Source organism: Scyliorhinus canicula, chromosome 9 (assembly GCF_902713615.1).
Source record: "Scyliorhinus canicula chromosome 9, sScyCan1.1, whole genome shotgun sequence".
Classification (NCBI taxonomy): Eukaryota; Metazoa; Chordata; class Chondrichthyes; order Carcharhiniformes; family Scyliorhinidae; genus Scyliorhinus; species Scyliorhinus canicula.
In genome coordinates this window covers 155,264,316-155,279,052 of record NC_052154.1, presented here as the reverse complement: position 1 = coordinate 155,279,052, position 14,737 = coordinate 155,264,316, and the positions used below count along the sequence as shown (strand labels likewise).

Genomic DNA, 14,737 nt, shown 5'->3' with positions numbered 1-14,737 from the left:
CCCCATACCCTGTAATATCCCAGACAGTCTAATCCCACTCTCCCCCTCACGCCCCATATCCTGTAATATCCCAGCTAGTCTAATCCCACTCTCCCCCTCACACCCCATACCCTGTAATATCCCAGACAGTCTAATCCCACTCTCCCCCTCACACCCCATACCCTGTAATATCCCAGACAGTCTAATCCCACTCTCCCCCTCACATCCCATACCCTGTAATATCCGAGACAGTCTAATCCCACTCTCCTCCTCACACCCCATACCCTGTAATATCCCAGCTAGTCTAATCCCACTCTCCTCCTCACACCCCATACCCTGTAATATCCCAGACAGTCTAATCCCACTCTCCCCCTCACACCCCATACCCTTAATATCCCAGCTAGTCTAATCCCACTCTCCCCCTCACGCCCCATACCCTGTAATATCCCAGGTAGTCTAATCCCACTCTCCCCCTCACACCCCATACCCTGTAATATCCCAGCTAGTCTAATCCCACTCTCCCCCTCACACCCCATACCCTGTAATATCCCAGCTAGTCAAATCCCACTCTCCCCCTCACACCCCATACCCTGTAATATCCCAGCTAGTCTAATCCCACTCTCCCTCTCACATCCCATACCCTGTAATATCCCAGACAGTCTAATCCCACTCTCCCCCTCACATCCCATACCCTGTAATATCCCAGACAGTCTAATCCCACTCTCCCCCTCACGCCCCATACCCTGTAATATCCCAGGTAGTCTAATCCCACTCTCCCCCTCACACCCCATACCCTGTAATATCCCAGCTAGTCTAATCCCACTCTCCCCCTCACACCCCATACCCTGTAATATCCCAGCTAGTCAAATCCCACTCTCCCCCTCACACCCCATACCCTGTAATATCCCAGACAGTCTAATCCCACTCTCTCCCTCACACCCCATACACTGTAATATCCCAGCTAGTCTAATCCCACTCTCCCCCCTCACACCCCATACCCTGTAATATCCCAGACAGTCTAATCCCACTCTCCCCCTCACGCCCATACCCTGTAATATCCCAGATAGTCTAATCCCACTCTCCCCCTCACGGCCCATACCCTGTAATATCCCAGATAGTCTAATCCCACTCTCCCCCTCACGGCCCATACCCTGTAATATCCCAGACAGTCTAATCCCACTCTCCCACTCACACCCCATACCCTGTAATATCCCAGCTAGTCTAATCCCACTCTCCCCCTCACACCCCATACCCTGTAATATCCCAGACAGTCTAATCCCACTCTCCCCCTCACACCCCACACCCTGTAATATCCGAGACAGTCTAATCCCACTCTCCCCCTCACACCCCACACCCTGTAATATCCCAGACAGTCTAATCCCACTCTCCCACTCACACCCCATACCCTGTAATATCCCAGCTAGTCTAATCCCACTCTCCCCCTCACACCCCATACCCTGTAATATCCGAGACAGTCTAATCCCACTCTCCCCCTGACACCCCACACCCTGTAATATCCCAGACAGTCAAATCCCACTCTCCCCCTCACACCCCATACCCTGTAATGTACCAGCTAGTCAAATCCCACTCTCCTCCTCACACCCATGCCCAGTAATATCCCACCTCGCCTAATCTCACTCCCCTGTATACTCTGTTAATGCTTTAACATCCCCTTAGATCCTGGAAGGAACTGAGTTTACTAATTGTGACTGACGCAGCATTTAAGGTGCAACCATTGGCCTTGGGTTGAAGGGAGAGAGAAGGCAAATTGGTGAGGGTTCCTGCTGAGAGCTTTTCATTGTCCCATGGTTTGCGGACAGGATGGGGTTTGGTCAGTTGAATAGACTGCATGCTGTTCAATTGCACACATGGTCAAACCTAAACCCATGCCCCACCCAGGAGTCAGCATGGTTAAAAGAGGATGAGGGGAATTAGAACACATTTAAAATAAAAGAATGTTATATTGGCCTGGGTTGAGGATTAGACCAGGATAAAACCAGTTACAGGACAAGACTCGGATTACACAAGGATTAGCAGTGGGATAAAACCAGGAATTTGTTTATGACATTATAGAATATAGAAGCAGGAGGAGGCCATTCAGCCCTTCGAGCCTGCTCCACCATTTATTATGATTATGGCTGATCATCCACCTCAATAATCCAATCCTGTCTACCCCCCATATCCTTTGACCCCCTTTGCTTCAAGTGTTATATTGCTTGTTGAAAACATACAATGTTTTCACCTCAACTACTTTCTGTGGCAGTGAATTCCACAGGCTCACCACTCTATGGGTGAAAAGCTTTCTCCTCATCTCTACCCTAAATGGTCTTACCCCATATCCTTAGACTATGACCCCTGGTTCTGTACTTGGCCACAATTGGGAACATTATTCTTGCATCTATCCTCTCTAGTCCTGTTAGAATATTGTAGGTTTCTATGAAATCTTCCCTTATTCTTCTGAACTCCAGCGAATACAATCCTAACTGATTCAATCCCTCCTCATACATCTTTCCTCCCATCCCAGGAATCAGTCTTGTAAACCTTTGCTGCACTTCCTCGAGAGCAAGATCATCTTTCCTCAGATAAGGAGACCAAAATTGCACATAATATTATAGGTGTGGCCTCACCAAGGCCCTGTATAATTGCAGCAAGATCTCCCTGTTCCTGTACTCGAATCCTCTCACAATGAAGGCCAACATACCATTTGCCTTTATTGTTGCCTGCTGTACCTGCATGCTTACCTTCAGCAACTAGTGAACAAAGACACCCAGGTCTCGTTGCACATTCGCCTCTCCTAATTAATGGCCATTTAGATAATAGCCTACCTTCCCATTTTTGCTACCAAAGTGGATAACCTCGCACTTATCCAAATTATACTGCATATGCCATTCATTTGGCCACTCACTCAACTTGTCCAAATCACACTGAAGGATCTCTGCACCCTCCTCACAACTCATCCTCCCACCCAACTTGGTGTAATCTGCAAATGTGGAGATGTTATATTTCGTTCCCTCATCTAAATCATTCCGGGTGGGAGAATCGCGGGAGGTCCACTCTTGCACCTCCCGCGATTCTCCCACCCCCCAAAAATGGCGTGTCGCGTTTTGCACGGTGGCCCGCGATTCTCCGACCCGGAGGGGCCGAGCGGCCTGCCGTTCGCGACCGGTTCACGATGGTGGCAACCACACCTGGTCGCTGCCGTCGTGAACATGGCGTGAGACGCCCGTTTGGGGTTTGTGGGGGGCGTACAGGGGACTGAGCACCACGACCGTCCTTGGGAGGGGACGTCGATCGTCAGGCCGGCGTCTCAACGGGACGCACTCTTTCCCCTCTGCCGCCCCGCAAGATGAAGCCGCCACGTCTTGTGGGGCGGCGGAGGGGAAGACGGCAACTGCGCATGCGCGGGTTTGAGCCGTCGTGACGGCAACCGCACATGCGCGGGTTTGAGCCGTCGTGATGTCAGCCGCGCATGCGCGGGTTGGAGCCGGCCAACCCACGCATGCGCAGCTGACGTCATTAGGCGCGTCGGCCGCGTCATTCTCGGCGCGCCAAGCCTTGACGCCAGCGACAAGGCCCGGTGGCTGAGATTCACGGTATAGCCCTATTAGTCCCCCGGTGGGGGGAGAATAGGGGGCCAGGAGCGGCCTCCGACGCCGTGGTGAACCTCTCCGGGTTTCATGAAGGCGTCGGGCCTGGCGGAGAATTCCGCCCAATATTGTGAATAGCCAGGATCCCAGCACCGATGCTTACGGTACCCCACTAGTCACTACCTGCCAATTTGTAAAAGACCCCTTAATTCCTACTCTTTATTTCCTCTCTGGCAACCAGTTTTCTGTTTATCTCAATACACTATCCCTAATCCCATACGCTTTAATTTTATACCCATCATGTTGCTCGTTCACCCATTAGTCAACTGCCATGAGACTGAGGGACAAAATTTTCCATCCGTTCCCACCAGTGGGATCTTCTGCTCCTGTCAATAAATACCCCCCCCCCCCGTTGTGGGTTCCCTGATGCCGAAGGGTGCGAACAACTGGGAAACCCATTGACAGTGTCGGGACTGGAAGATCCTGCCGCCGGCCGATGGTGGGACACCTCCACCGCCGCAAAGCACACCGCAAAAGTCTCTCAACTTTGCTGTGCTTGGGAGTCATGATCTCTGCTTGGAACCCTCTCGCAAGTGACCAGCTCTCTGCTAATCACAGACCAAAAGCTTCTTCAGCACTGACCCAGAAACCCAGATAGGACTACGTGCTCCTACCGCTACTGTCTCCATACGGACTGTAGCTACGGTTTGAATTCTGATTGGCCAGCTTCTTGTATTCCGTTAGCTCAGCATGATCCTTCTCATACATCCTCTTCAAGTTCTCCACGTACTGCATCATCACCTCTGTGGCCTTGGACATTCGTTTCTCCTGTAAACATGCAACATACCCTCAGATTAACCAGAGGGCACACTCAAATACTAAAGTGACATTGATAGATTGAGGTATCTGCACTCTTCCAATTCTGGTCTTCTGTGTATCCCCAATTTTAATCACTCCACCATTGGCCCCATGACTTCCACTGCCTGGGTGCTAAGCTCTGGAATTCTCTCCCAAGGCTTCTCCACCTCTTTACCTCTTGATCCTTCTTGGACCCTATCTCTTTAAATATGTTTTTGTGACCTGCCCTATATTGCTTTGTGTGGCTTGGTGTCATATTTACCACCTATATATGAACATATGAAAGAGGAGCAAAAGTGGGCTTTTCGGCCTCTGAAGCCTGCTTCGCCACTCAATAAGATCATAGTAAAAGTCTTACAACACCAGGTTAAAGTCCAACAGGTCAAGCCTGTTGGAATTTAACCTGGTGTTGTCAGACGTCTTACTGTGCTCACCCCAGTTCAACGCTGGCATCTCCACAATAAGATCATGGCTGATTAAATTTAATTTGATAAGGTTCCTGTGAAATGACATGGGACACTTTGCTGCATTAAAGGTGCTATATAAAGGCAAGTTGTTATTTCTGAAGATGAAATGAGTGGGCAAACATTGTGGTGGATGGAGTTCAATAGGGGAAAGTGTGAGGTCATGCACTTTGGATCCAAAATAGAATAGAGTATTTTCAACAGTGGAGGTGCAGAGAGCTATAAGAATAGGAATACAGAAATCAATAAAATGTAGTGGTCAGGGACAAAAGGAAAAATTTAAAAGGCAAATGGAATGTTGGCTTTTATCTCAAAAGGATGGAAGTTTTGCTCGAGTTGTATAGAATGCGGGTTAGAGCCCACCGGAGTAACTTTGTTCTGTTCTGGGTACTGCACCTCAGGAAGGATATGCTGGCTTTGGAGGGGTGCAATGCAGATTCACCAGAAATATACTGCAAAGAAAGACTTGCATTTATATAGCGCTTTTCATGACAACCAGATATCTCAAAATGCTCCACAGCCAACACAGTACTTTTGAAGTGTAATCAATGTTGTGATGTAGGAGACGCAGCAGCCGATTTGTGCTTCCATAAACAGCCATGTGATAAGGACAGATGATCTATTTTTCTGACGTTGATTGAGGAATCGTTATTGTTCATGACACCAGAGATTCTCCACCTTCCCCTTTTTCAAAGTAACATCATGGGATCTTTTACATGCACTCAAAAAATTGGTTGATTCCCTTGAACATAATAGATTCAGGCAATGTTTGAAACATAAGAAGGATTTAATAGGGTAGATAAGACAGAAATATTAATATTGTTTTATGCTCGGAGAATCCAGAACAATGTGGCATAATTAGAGCTTGGGCGTTCGGGGTAATATCATTCTTCAAACTGGAGGGGGTAATCTGCAATTCTCTTCTGCTATTGATGCTGGGGGTCTATTGGAGCGATTGAGACTGAGATGGATAGATTTCTGTTGGGCAAGGATATCAGGGGGCATGGAACCAAAGCGGGCAAATCAAATTACGGGTACGATTCAGCGACCCCATTGCGTCTGGCACAGATCCGGGCGGAATGGGTGAATCACGCCAGAGCCCCAAATGGGGCTCCATGCCAGGCACTGGGCCAATTCACACCACCCAGCTAATGGCTCATTTAAATATCCGAATGCCAGATTCACCTGATGCCTAGGGAGTCAATGGCCGCACCTGTGAGACCTCACCAGGGCGCTGTTTAGTACTGGTCCACACAAACGTGGAAAAGGCATAACGGCACCTCTGGGGGTCTCGCGGGCCATTGGAGATCCCCGGGTGGCCAGGGACATATCAGGGTTGTACCCTGGCAATCCTCCTTGCACCTGGGCATCTTGGCACTGCCAATATGTCACTGGCAGTGCTACCTGGCTGCCCTAGCAATGCTATCCTGGCACTGCCAGGGTTCCAGGCTGGTAATGCCAGGGTGACCAGGTGTCAGGTTGGTACTGTCAGGGGCCGGACCAGGGGAGGCCTTGCCAATTGGGAGAAGGGGGGTTCCCTGGGGTCTCAACAATGTTGGGATAGGAGGGGGACCAGAAAGCAGGGAGGGGCGGTGGGGCTGAAAGGCAGAGGGGGAAAGATCGGGGTTATCGATCAAAATGGCACCCCTATTTGAGAGCAGCCCTCCCTGCTGGCAGGATCGGCAAAGTGCAGTTGAATAGTGGGTGATTCTCAGCAGCTGCCAAACATGGCCAAAAGCTGACATAGTTTTAAGTCCACTGAATCGTGCTGACTTCCAGTGGTGGCCATGGAGTGAGTGGTCGCACATTTGTGGCTCCCGCTCAAGGTAGATTTTGTTGGTCCCACCCCACCCTTATGGGGGTTGGTTTTGAGGGTAAAAGGTGCGTAATACTCCTCTGATGATGTGGGTGTATGGATCAGAGGATGAGAACTGCCATGAGAAAGAGAGAGCAGCTGGATGAGGAAGGTTTTTGTGGTGCGCCACAGGTGAAGCTAGCAGAGGGCAAGGGGGCAGCGCTGCCCGCCCAGTGGTCGATGGAGCAGCTGGTGGAGTTTTTGAATAGTAAATTCCAGCAGCAGAGGAAGGAGGCTTTGGAAGATCCCGTACCAGCCTCCCCGAACAGGCGCCGGAATGTGGCGACCAGGGTCGTTTCACAGTAACTTCATTTGAAGCGTACTTGTGACAATAAGCAATTTTCATTTTATTTCATTTCATTTCATTTCATTCAAGATCTGGCTAAGATGGTGGAGCCATTCAGAGCTGTGAGTAAGAGAATAGAGAAGAGGCTGGAGGTTCAGGGCCTGGCGATTCAAAAGGTGGAGGAGGTGGTGGGGGAGCATTAGGAGTGGATGGCCTTGTTGGAGACAGAGTTGGGGATGGTTTTGGACAGCCAGAACAGAGAAATTAGAGGGCATGGAGAATTGCTCCAGGAGACAGAACCTGAGGATTGTTGGGATGGCTGAGGACATCGAGTATGTGGCAAGTATGCGAGAGACGTTGATGGGTGAGGGGGGCCTTTGAACGGCCCCTCGAGGTGGATAGGGTGCATAGGAGGCTGCAGGTGGGGGAGCCACCCGAGGGCTACAGTGGTGCAGCTGCATTGATTCTTGAACAAAGAAACAATCCTGAAATGGATGAGGCAGACCAGGAAATGCACCTGGAAAGGGAATGAGCTGCAGGTATATCAGGATCTGGGTGCAGAGTTGCCGAAGAGGGGGGTCGGATGCAACTGGATAAAGGCTGCCCTCTTTAAGAAGTGGGTGAAATTTAGGGTTTTGTACCCGGCCCGCTTGTGCGTGACACATCAGAAACAGGAGTTCTATTCTGATTCGTCAGCCAGAGGAAGCGGTGGATTCTTTGAGGGACCATGGACTGGGAGTCTTGTGAGGACACTGAACTTTGGAGAGGAGCATTGTGTTCATTGTTAAGTGTATGAGGTGGGTAGTTTGGGGTGGGTTTCAATGGGGGAGCGGTGATGGTGAGTGAGCCTTTTGTTTCTCTTTGTTTGTTGGTGGTTCGGGGGAGCGGGTGCAGGGGTAGATTGGAAGGGTGAGGGGAAGTCAGAGGCCCTGGGGCGGGGGGGCTTGCTGGGCAAGCTAGTTAATGGGAGTGGTGGGGGGTTGCCAGGGGGAGGGTTTGGGGTGGGGTTGTTTTTTGTTTGAGGGTGGAGTCGGGGGGGGGGGGGGGGAGGATTGCTGACATGGATGTGGTTGGTGTGATGCATTTGGGGAGGGAGAGATGATGGTGGACATCCAAAGGCGAGCCTGGACAGGTGAGTGAAGTGGTCCGGGAGCTGGCTCAAAAAGGGATATGGCTGATTGGTAGGGGAAGGCTCGTCATGTGGAATGTGAGAGGGCGAAATGGGCCAGTTAAATGGTTGCGTGTGTTCATTCATTTGAGGAGTCTGAAGGCGGATGTGGTGTTTTTACAGGAGACACACCTGAAGTTGGGGGATTAGATGAGGCTGAGGAAGGGATAGAACATAGAACATAGAATATACAATGCTGAAGGAGGCCATTCGGCCCATCGAGTCTGCACCGACCAACTTAAGCCCTCATTTCCACTCTATCCCCGTAACCCAATAACCCCTCCTAACCTTTTTGGTCACGAAGGGCAATTTAGCATGGCCAATCCACCTAACCTGCACATCTTTGGACTGTGAGAGGAAACCGGAGCGCCCGGAGGAAACCCACGCAGACACGGGGAGAACGTGCAGACTCCGCACAGACAGTGACCCAGGAGGGATGGGTGCACAGGAAGCGGGTGAAGCAGGAGGAGAGGGCAAGGCTGGTAGATGAGATTTTGAAAAAAAATTAGAGTACCCAATTCTTTTTTTTTCAATTAAGGGTCAATTTGACATGGCCAATCCACCTACCCTGCACATCTTTGGGTTGTGGGGGTAAGACCCACAAAGACACGGGGAGAATGTGCAAACTCCACATGGACAGTGACCCAGAGCCGGGATCGAACCTGGGTCCTCGGCGCTATGAGGCAGCAGTGCGGTTTCCCAGCATTGGGCGTCGTTATATGCAGATGACTTTTATTATTATATATTTTGGACCCGATGTGCCGAATTGGGGGGACAATGGGGATCTTGGAGGAATTTGGCCGGTTTTCGGGATATAAATTGAACATGGGAAAGAGTGAGGTGTTCCCAATCAATGCCAGAGGGAAGGAAAGAAGATTAGTGGAGTTGCCGTTTAGGGTGGTGGGGACGAGCTTCGGGTACCTATGTATTCAAGTGGCGCAGAGCTCGACCCAGCTGCATAGACTGGCATAAACTTGGCCCGATTGGTGGAGGGAATGAAGGCGGATTTTAAGAGGTGGGATGTTTTCGCCATGGTCGCTGGCTGGGCGAGTGCAGACAGTGAAAATGATGGTGCAGCCTAGGTTTCTGTTCATGTTTTAGAACCTCCCTATCTTTATCCCGAAATCTTTTTTTAGGAAAGTCAATGGGCTGATCTCGGGGTTTGTGTGGGCGAGGAAGGCCCTGCAGGTGTGGCGGTCCTTTTTGGAAAGGGGCGAGGGGATGGGGGGAAAGCATTGCCGAATTTGATAAATGATTATTGGGCGGTAAATGTTGGGATGGAGAGGAAGTGGGCTGTGGAGGAGAGGTTGGTCTGGTTGAGGCAGTGTTGTGTAGTGGAACAAGTTTGAGGGCATTGTAGTTGTCACCTTTGCCGTTCTCCCCAGCCAGGTACTCCATGAGCCCAGAGGTGGTTTTGGATTTAAGGGTGTGGAGGCGCGAGGCCCCCAAGCGTGGAGACCTGGATCAATGACATGGCGGGCTTCATTAAGCTTGAGAAGGTTAAATTTGCCCTGAGAGGATCGGTACAAGGGTTCTTTAAACGGTGGCAACCTTTCCTCGACTTTCTGGCTCAACGATAGGGTACTGGGACAGTAGCAGCAGCAACCCGGGGGGGGGGGGGGGGGGGGGGGGGGGGGGGCGTTGATTATGTTTGCTTATTTTATTTAAATTTGATTTATTTAATTTTAATTTATGGTTAAGTTCTCTTGTTGGGGGGGGGTGGGGAGAGTGTGATACATGTGATGTTACGGTATGGGGGGAATTGTGGGTGTTATGGGGCTGTTAGTTGCATATTACTGCTTGTTGCTATACTTGTTGTTATATTTTTATATTTTCTGTAAAAAATTCCAATAAAAATAATTTTTTTTAAAAAGGGTGTGGAGGGATTGTCATTGTGGGCACCGATCTGCGACCACCATAGGTTTGTGCCGGCGGAGCTGGACGTGAGGTTCCAGGGGTGGCGGCAGATGGGGATTCAATATGTCAGGGACTTGCTTATTGGGGACAAGTATGTGAGGCTGAAGGAGTTGGAGGAATTGTATGAGCTGCCAAGGGGAATGGTTTTAGGTACCTGCAGATATCGGGATTCCGTGAGCAGAGAGCTGCAGGCTTCCCGGGGTTACCCCCACCCGTGTTGCAAGACAAGCAGTTATCGGAGGATGAAATAGGGGAGGGGAGGGTGTTTGATATTCATAAGGAACTGATGGAGAGGGAGTCCGCTCCGGTGCAGGATATTAAGTGCACATGGGAGGAGGAGCTGGGACGGGAGGTGTGGGAGAGACATGGGAGGAGGCCTTGCAGAGGGTGAACGTGTCCTCGTCGAGTGCGAAGTTAAGCATCATCCAGTTTAAAGTGGTGAATAGGGTCCACATAACGGTGGTGAGGATGAGCAGGTTCTTTGGGGGGTTAGGTGTGGGCTGTTCACGGGGGGGCAGCATAGTAGCACAGTGATTAGCACAGTTACTTCACATCTCCAGGGTTCCAGGTTCGATTCCTGGCTTGGGTCACTGTCTGTGTAGAGTCTGCACGTTCTCCCCGTGTGTGCGTGGGTTTCCTCCTCGTGCTCCGGTTTCCTCCCACAGTCCAAAGATGTGCAGGTTAGGTGGATTGGCCATGATAAGTTGCCCTTAGTATCCAAAAAGGTTGGGTAGGGTTACTGGGTTATGGGGTTACGGGGATAGGGTGGAGATGTGAGCTTAAGTGGGGTGCTCTTTCCAAGGGCTGGTGCAGACTCGAAGGGCCGAATGGCCTCCTGCACTGTAAATTCCATGAATTCTATGTATCACATCCACTGGGGCTGGTTTAGCACAGTGGGCTAAGACAGCTGGCTTGTAATGCAGAACAAAACCAGCAGCGCGGTTCAATTCCCATTCCAGCCTCCCCGCACAGGCACAGGAAGGTGGCGACTCGGGGCTTTTCACAGTAACTTCATTGAAGCATACTTGTGACAATAAGCAATTATTATTATTAAGTTCTGGCTCTGTCCAAGACCGAGGGGGTTCTGACAGGGGTTCTCGGACGTGAAGTCTGAGGTGCTGGGTGTGGGAATGGATCCAAATCCGGAGGTGGCGATATTTGGTGTGTCGGAAGACCCGGGTGGCCAGGTGGGGAAAGAGAAGCCAATGCATTGGCCTTTGCCTCCCTGATAGTCCGGAGAAGTATTTTGTTGTGTTGGAGGGACTCGGAATGGGGAGGATGTTCAAACTCCACACGGACAGTGACCCAGGGCCTGGAGATGGAAACCATTCATCGATTTCTTCAAGGAGAATTGAGGGATCAGCAAGGGGGAGGGTTTGGTTTTTGGCGGGGGGGGGGGGGGGGGGGGGGGAGGAAAGGGGTTAAAATGGGGAAGGTGGGATATGGTGGGGTGTTGGTGTCAGGAGGGGGTTGGAGGATTGTGTTTTTTTATTGGGTTGATGTGTTGTTCTTCTGATATTCTGCGTATATTTGTTAAATGACTTGAATAAAATTATTTTAAAAAATATCCGCTGAATTGTGTCCGAAAATACAGATCAGCCATGACCTAATTGAATGACGCATCAGGGTCTGAATGTCCTTGTCCTATTCCTAGTGTTCCTGTTAGTGCATTCACAGGCTGAGCAGTTACATTCTCTGACAGAGAAAGAAAACTGACATTAACGGTGATGGTTCTACATTCAGGGAATGCTTGCACTGTTCAGGGTTATGGAGATCTGGTATTTAAACGTATGGTTACACCTCCCCTGTAGCGGCAGTGACGTGACATCGGAGGAGAGACTCTGTGACACTCAAAAACCAATAGGATATTGAGCTACATAACAAATCCAATGCTGGTCAGAGGAAGCTGTGACAAAATGTTACATGTCTTAGACATCATATTGTGCACAGGGTCCATTCATTTTTTAAATATAAATTTAGAGTACCCAATTAATCTTTTCCAATCAAGGGGCAATTTAGCGTGGCCAATCTACCTACCCTGCACATCTTTGGGTTGTGGGGGTGAAACCCACGCAAACACGGGGAGAATGTGCAAACTCCATACGGACAGTGACCCAGAGCCGGGATCGAACCTGGGACCTCGGCGCCGTGCTATCCACTGCGCCATCCTGCTGCCCCTCCAGGGTCCATTTCTGGCCACTGAGTCACAAGAGAGATCCACAGCGCAAAGAGGAGCCAGAAGGCTGACTAATGAGGAAAGACTGGAGAGAGTTTAGGTTGGATTCAGTTTCACTTCTTCCCTCCCCCTCTACATTACGAGATTGACTGCTCTTCAACTGGATATAAAATGCTTTGGAAGCCTGAAAGGCACGATATAGCTGCAGGTTTTTAAATTTTCCTTGGTTCCCCCTGACAGTACCCTCCCTCCCCACTCCGTTTCCCCTCCCCCCCCCCCCCCCCCCACCCCCCCCCCCCCCCCCCCAAAAAAAGCTCAGTTTCCCTTGCCAATGTTTATAGAAGGCCTCCGGGTTCTTTGAGCTGCTCACACAATAGCTGCCAGTTCGAAATTAGGAGTAAAATCCCTCAACTCTAGGGGGCACAACGTCTAGAGGGTAAATGCGACGTTTGCTGATGCTACGTGATCAAACTTCCAAAAATACTTCCAGGCGAAGTTATTAACATTAACTGGCCAAGCAAGGCCCTCAAACAATTTTCAAGAAAACAGTTCAATATCACCTTCTCACAATAACTGTTTGGGCAATAAATTACACTTTTGCCAGCGATATCCACATGGCAAGAGTGGATTTCAAATTGGAATTGGGGTGATGAAGAGCCAGAGATGGCCTCATTGAGGTTTTTACATGACAACTGGGATAGTCAAGTCTGATCCAAGAAAACTGTGGAGAAGGAGTCAAAATCCGGGGAGAAAGGTGAAATCTCAGGTCCTTAGGTATGAGTAAATTGGCAAACAGGAACAATTTACACCCCAGGATGGTAGACCTGTGGTGTAAGCTATAGTATAAATGGGCTGATAAGGCACTGATGCCCTACTAGACGTAGAGGAGATTGAAGCATTGGGGAGAAGGTAGGACGGCACATATCAGGGAAAGGGGGGTTTGGATGAACTAAATTCTCCCAGTTATTTAGCAGTTCTTACCTGTCGAACCGCCCCCACCATTTCAGCTCGACCGGAGAGCCTGACAGCCAAACGTTGGAGCACGGCGATGGTCTCCAGAAGCCTCTGCTGGGCATCTCGAAGGTCAGAGTTCACCAAGAATGTAGTGGAGGACTGCAAGAGAGACGGAATTAGGTAAAAGAAAAGCAAGGAAGATGCTGCATTTCCTTTTTTTAAATCTTTATTGTCACAAGTAGGTTTGCATTAACACTACAATGAAGTTACTGTGAAAATCCCCTAGTCGCCACATTCTGCTGCCTGTTCGGGTACACTGAGGGAGAATTCAGAAGATCCAATTTTCCTAACAAGCACATTTTTAGGGACATGTGGGGGGAAACTGGAGCACCGGAGGAAATCCATGCGGACACAGGGAGAACATGCAGACTCCACACACAGTGACCCAAGCCGGGAATCGAACCTGGGACCCAGGAGCTGTGAAGCAACAGTTCTACCCACTGTGCTATGTGGTAATCAGCAGGAGGTTTCCTTGCCCATGTTTAACTTGAAGCCATGAGACTTCATGGGGTCCAGAGTCAATGTTGAGGACTCCCAGGGCAACTTCCTGCCAACTGTATACCACAATTCCGCCACTTCTGCTTGGTCTGTCCTGCCGGTGAGACAGGACATATCCAGGAATGGTGATAGTGCTGTCTGGGATATTGTCTGTAAGGTATGATTCTGTGAGTATGACAATGTCATGCTGTTGCTTGACTAGTCTGTGAGACAGCTCTCCCAACTTTGGCACAAGCCCCCGGACGTTAGTAAGGAGAGCTTTGCAGGGTCGACAGGGCTGCGCAAGCTGTTGTTGATTCCGGTGTCTGGTTCAATGCCGGGTAGTCTATCCGGTTTAATTTCTTTTTTGTACAACTGAGTGGCTTGCTAGGCCATTTCAGAGGGCATTTAACAGTTAACCACATTGCTGTGGGTCTGGAGTCACATGTAGGCCAGACCAAATAAGGATGGCATATTTCCTTCCCTAAAGGACATTAATGAACCAGATGGGATGTTACGACAATCGATAATGGTTTCACTGTCATCATTTGACAATTCCAGATATTTTATTGACATAGGAGCATGGTGATAACAACTGCTCAGTACATTAGCAGGTGGAATATTTGGCTGACCAGGTGTGAGCTGATATATGTTCTATTTTGGCAACATTCAAGGACAGGCCAACTTTCTTGTATGTAGGGGACTTCTGGTGGTGGCTATGGAGTGAGCAGCCACACATTTGGTGGCTCCTGTTCAAGGCGGATTTTTTCGGTCTTTTCCCCGCCTGAAGGACAAAATATTTGAGAGCTAGAGATGCAGGAGTGCCTGGGGAAAGTTTTACTCCTCTGGTGTGGCTGGTGGATGGATACGCGGACGAGAGTAGTGCAAGAAGGAAAGAACTGTTGGATCAGGAGTATCTTTGTAGTGTGCCACAGGAAAAGGTAGCGGAGGAGAAA

The 14,737-nt window shown here is 49.8% G+C and overlaps 1 protein-coding gene across 1 annotated transcript in view; it reads right to left on the bottom strand.

Annotated features, from left to right (window-relative positions):
* The window catches only part of mrvi1 (murine retrovirus integration site 1 homolog), a 270,208-nt gene that overhangs the window by 41,790 nt on the left and 213,681 nt on the right, over window positions 1-14,737 (bottom strand). Inside the window, exons 20-21 of the mRNA XM_038806059.1 lie at window positions 13,272-13,403; window positions 4,241-4,394 (exon numbers count right to left, since the gene is read on the bottom strand). Of these exons, the coding sequence (XP_038661987.1) occupies window positions 4,241-4,394; window positions 13,272-13,403 (286 nt within the window). The remainder of the gene's footprint in view (window positions 1-4,240; window positions 4,395-13,271; window positions 13,404-14,737) is intronic.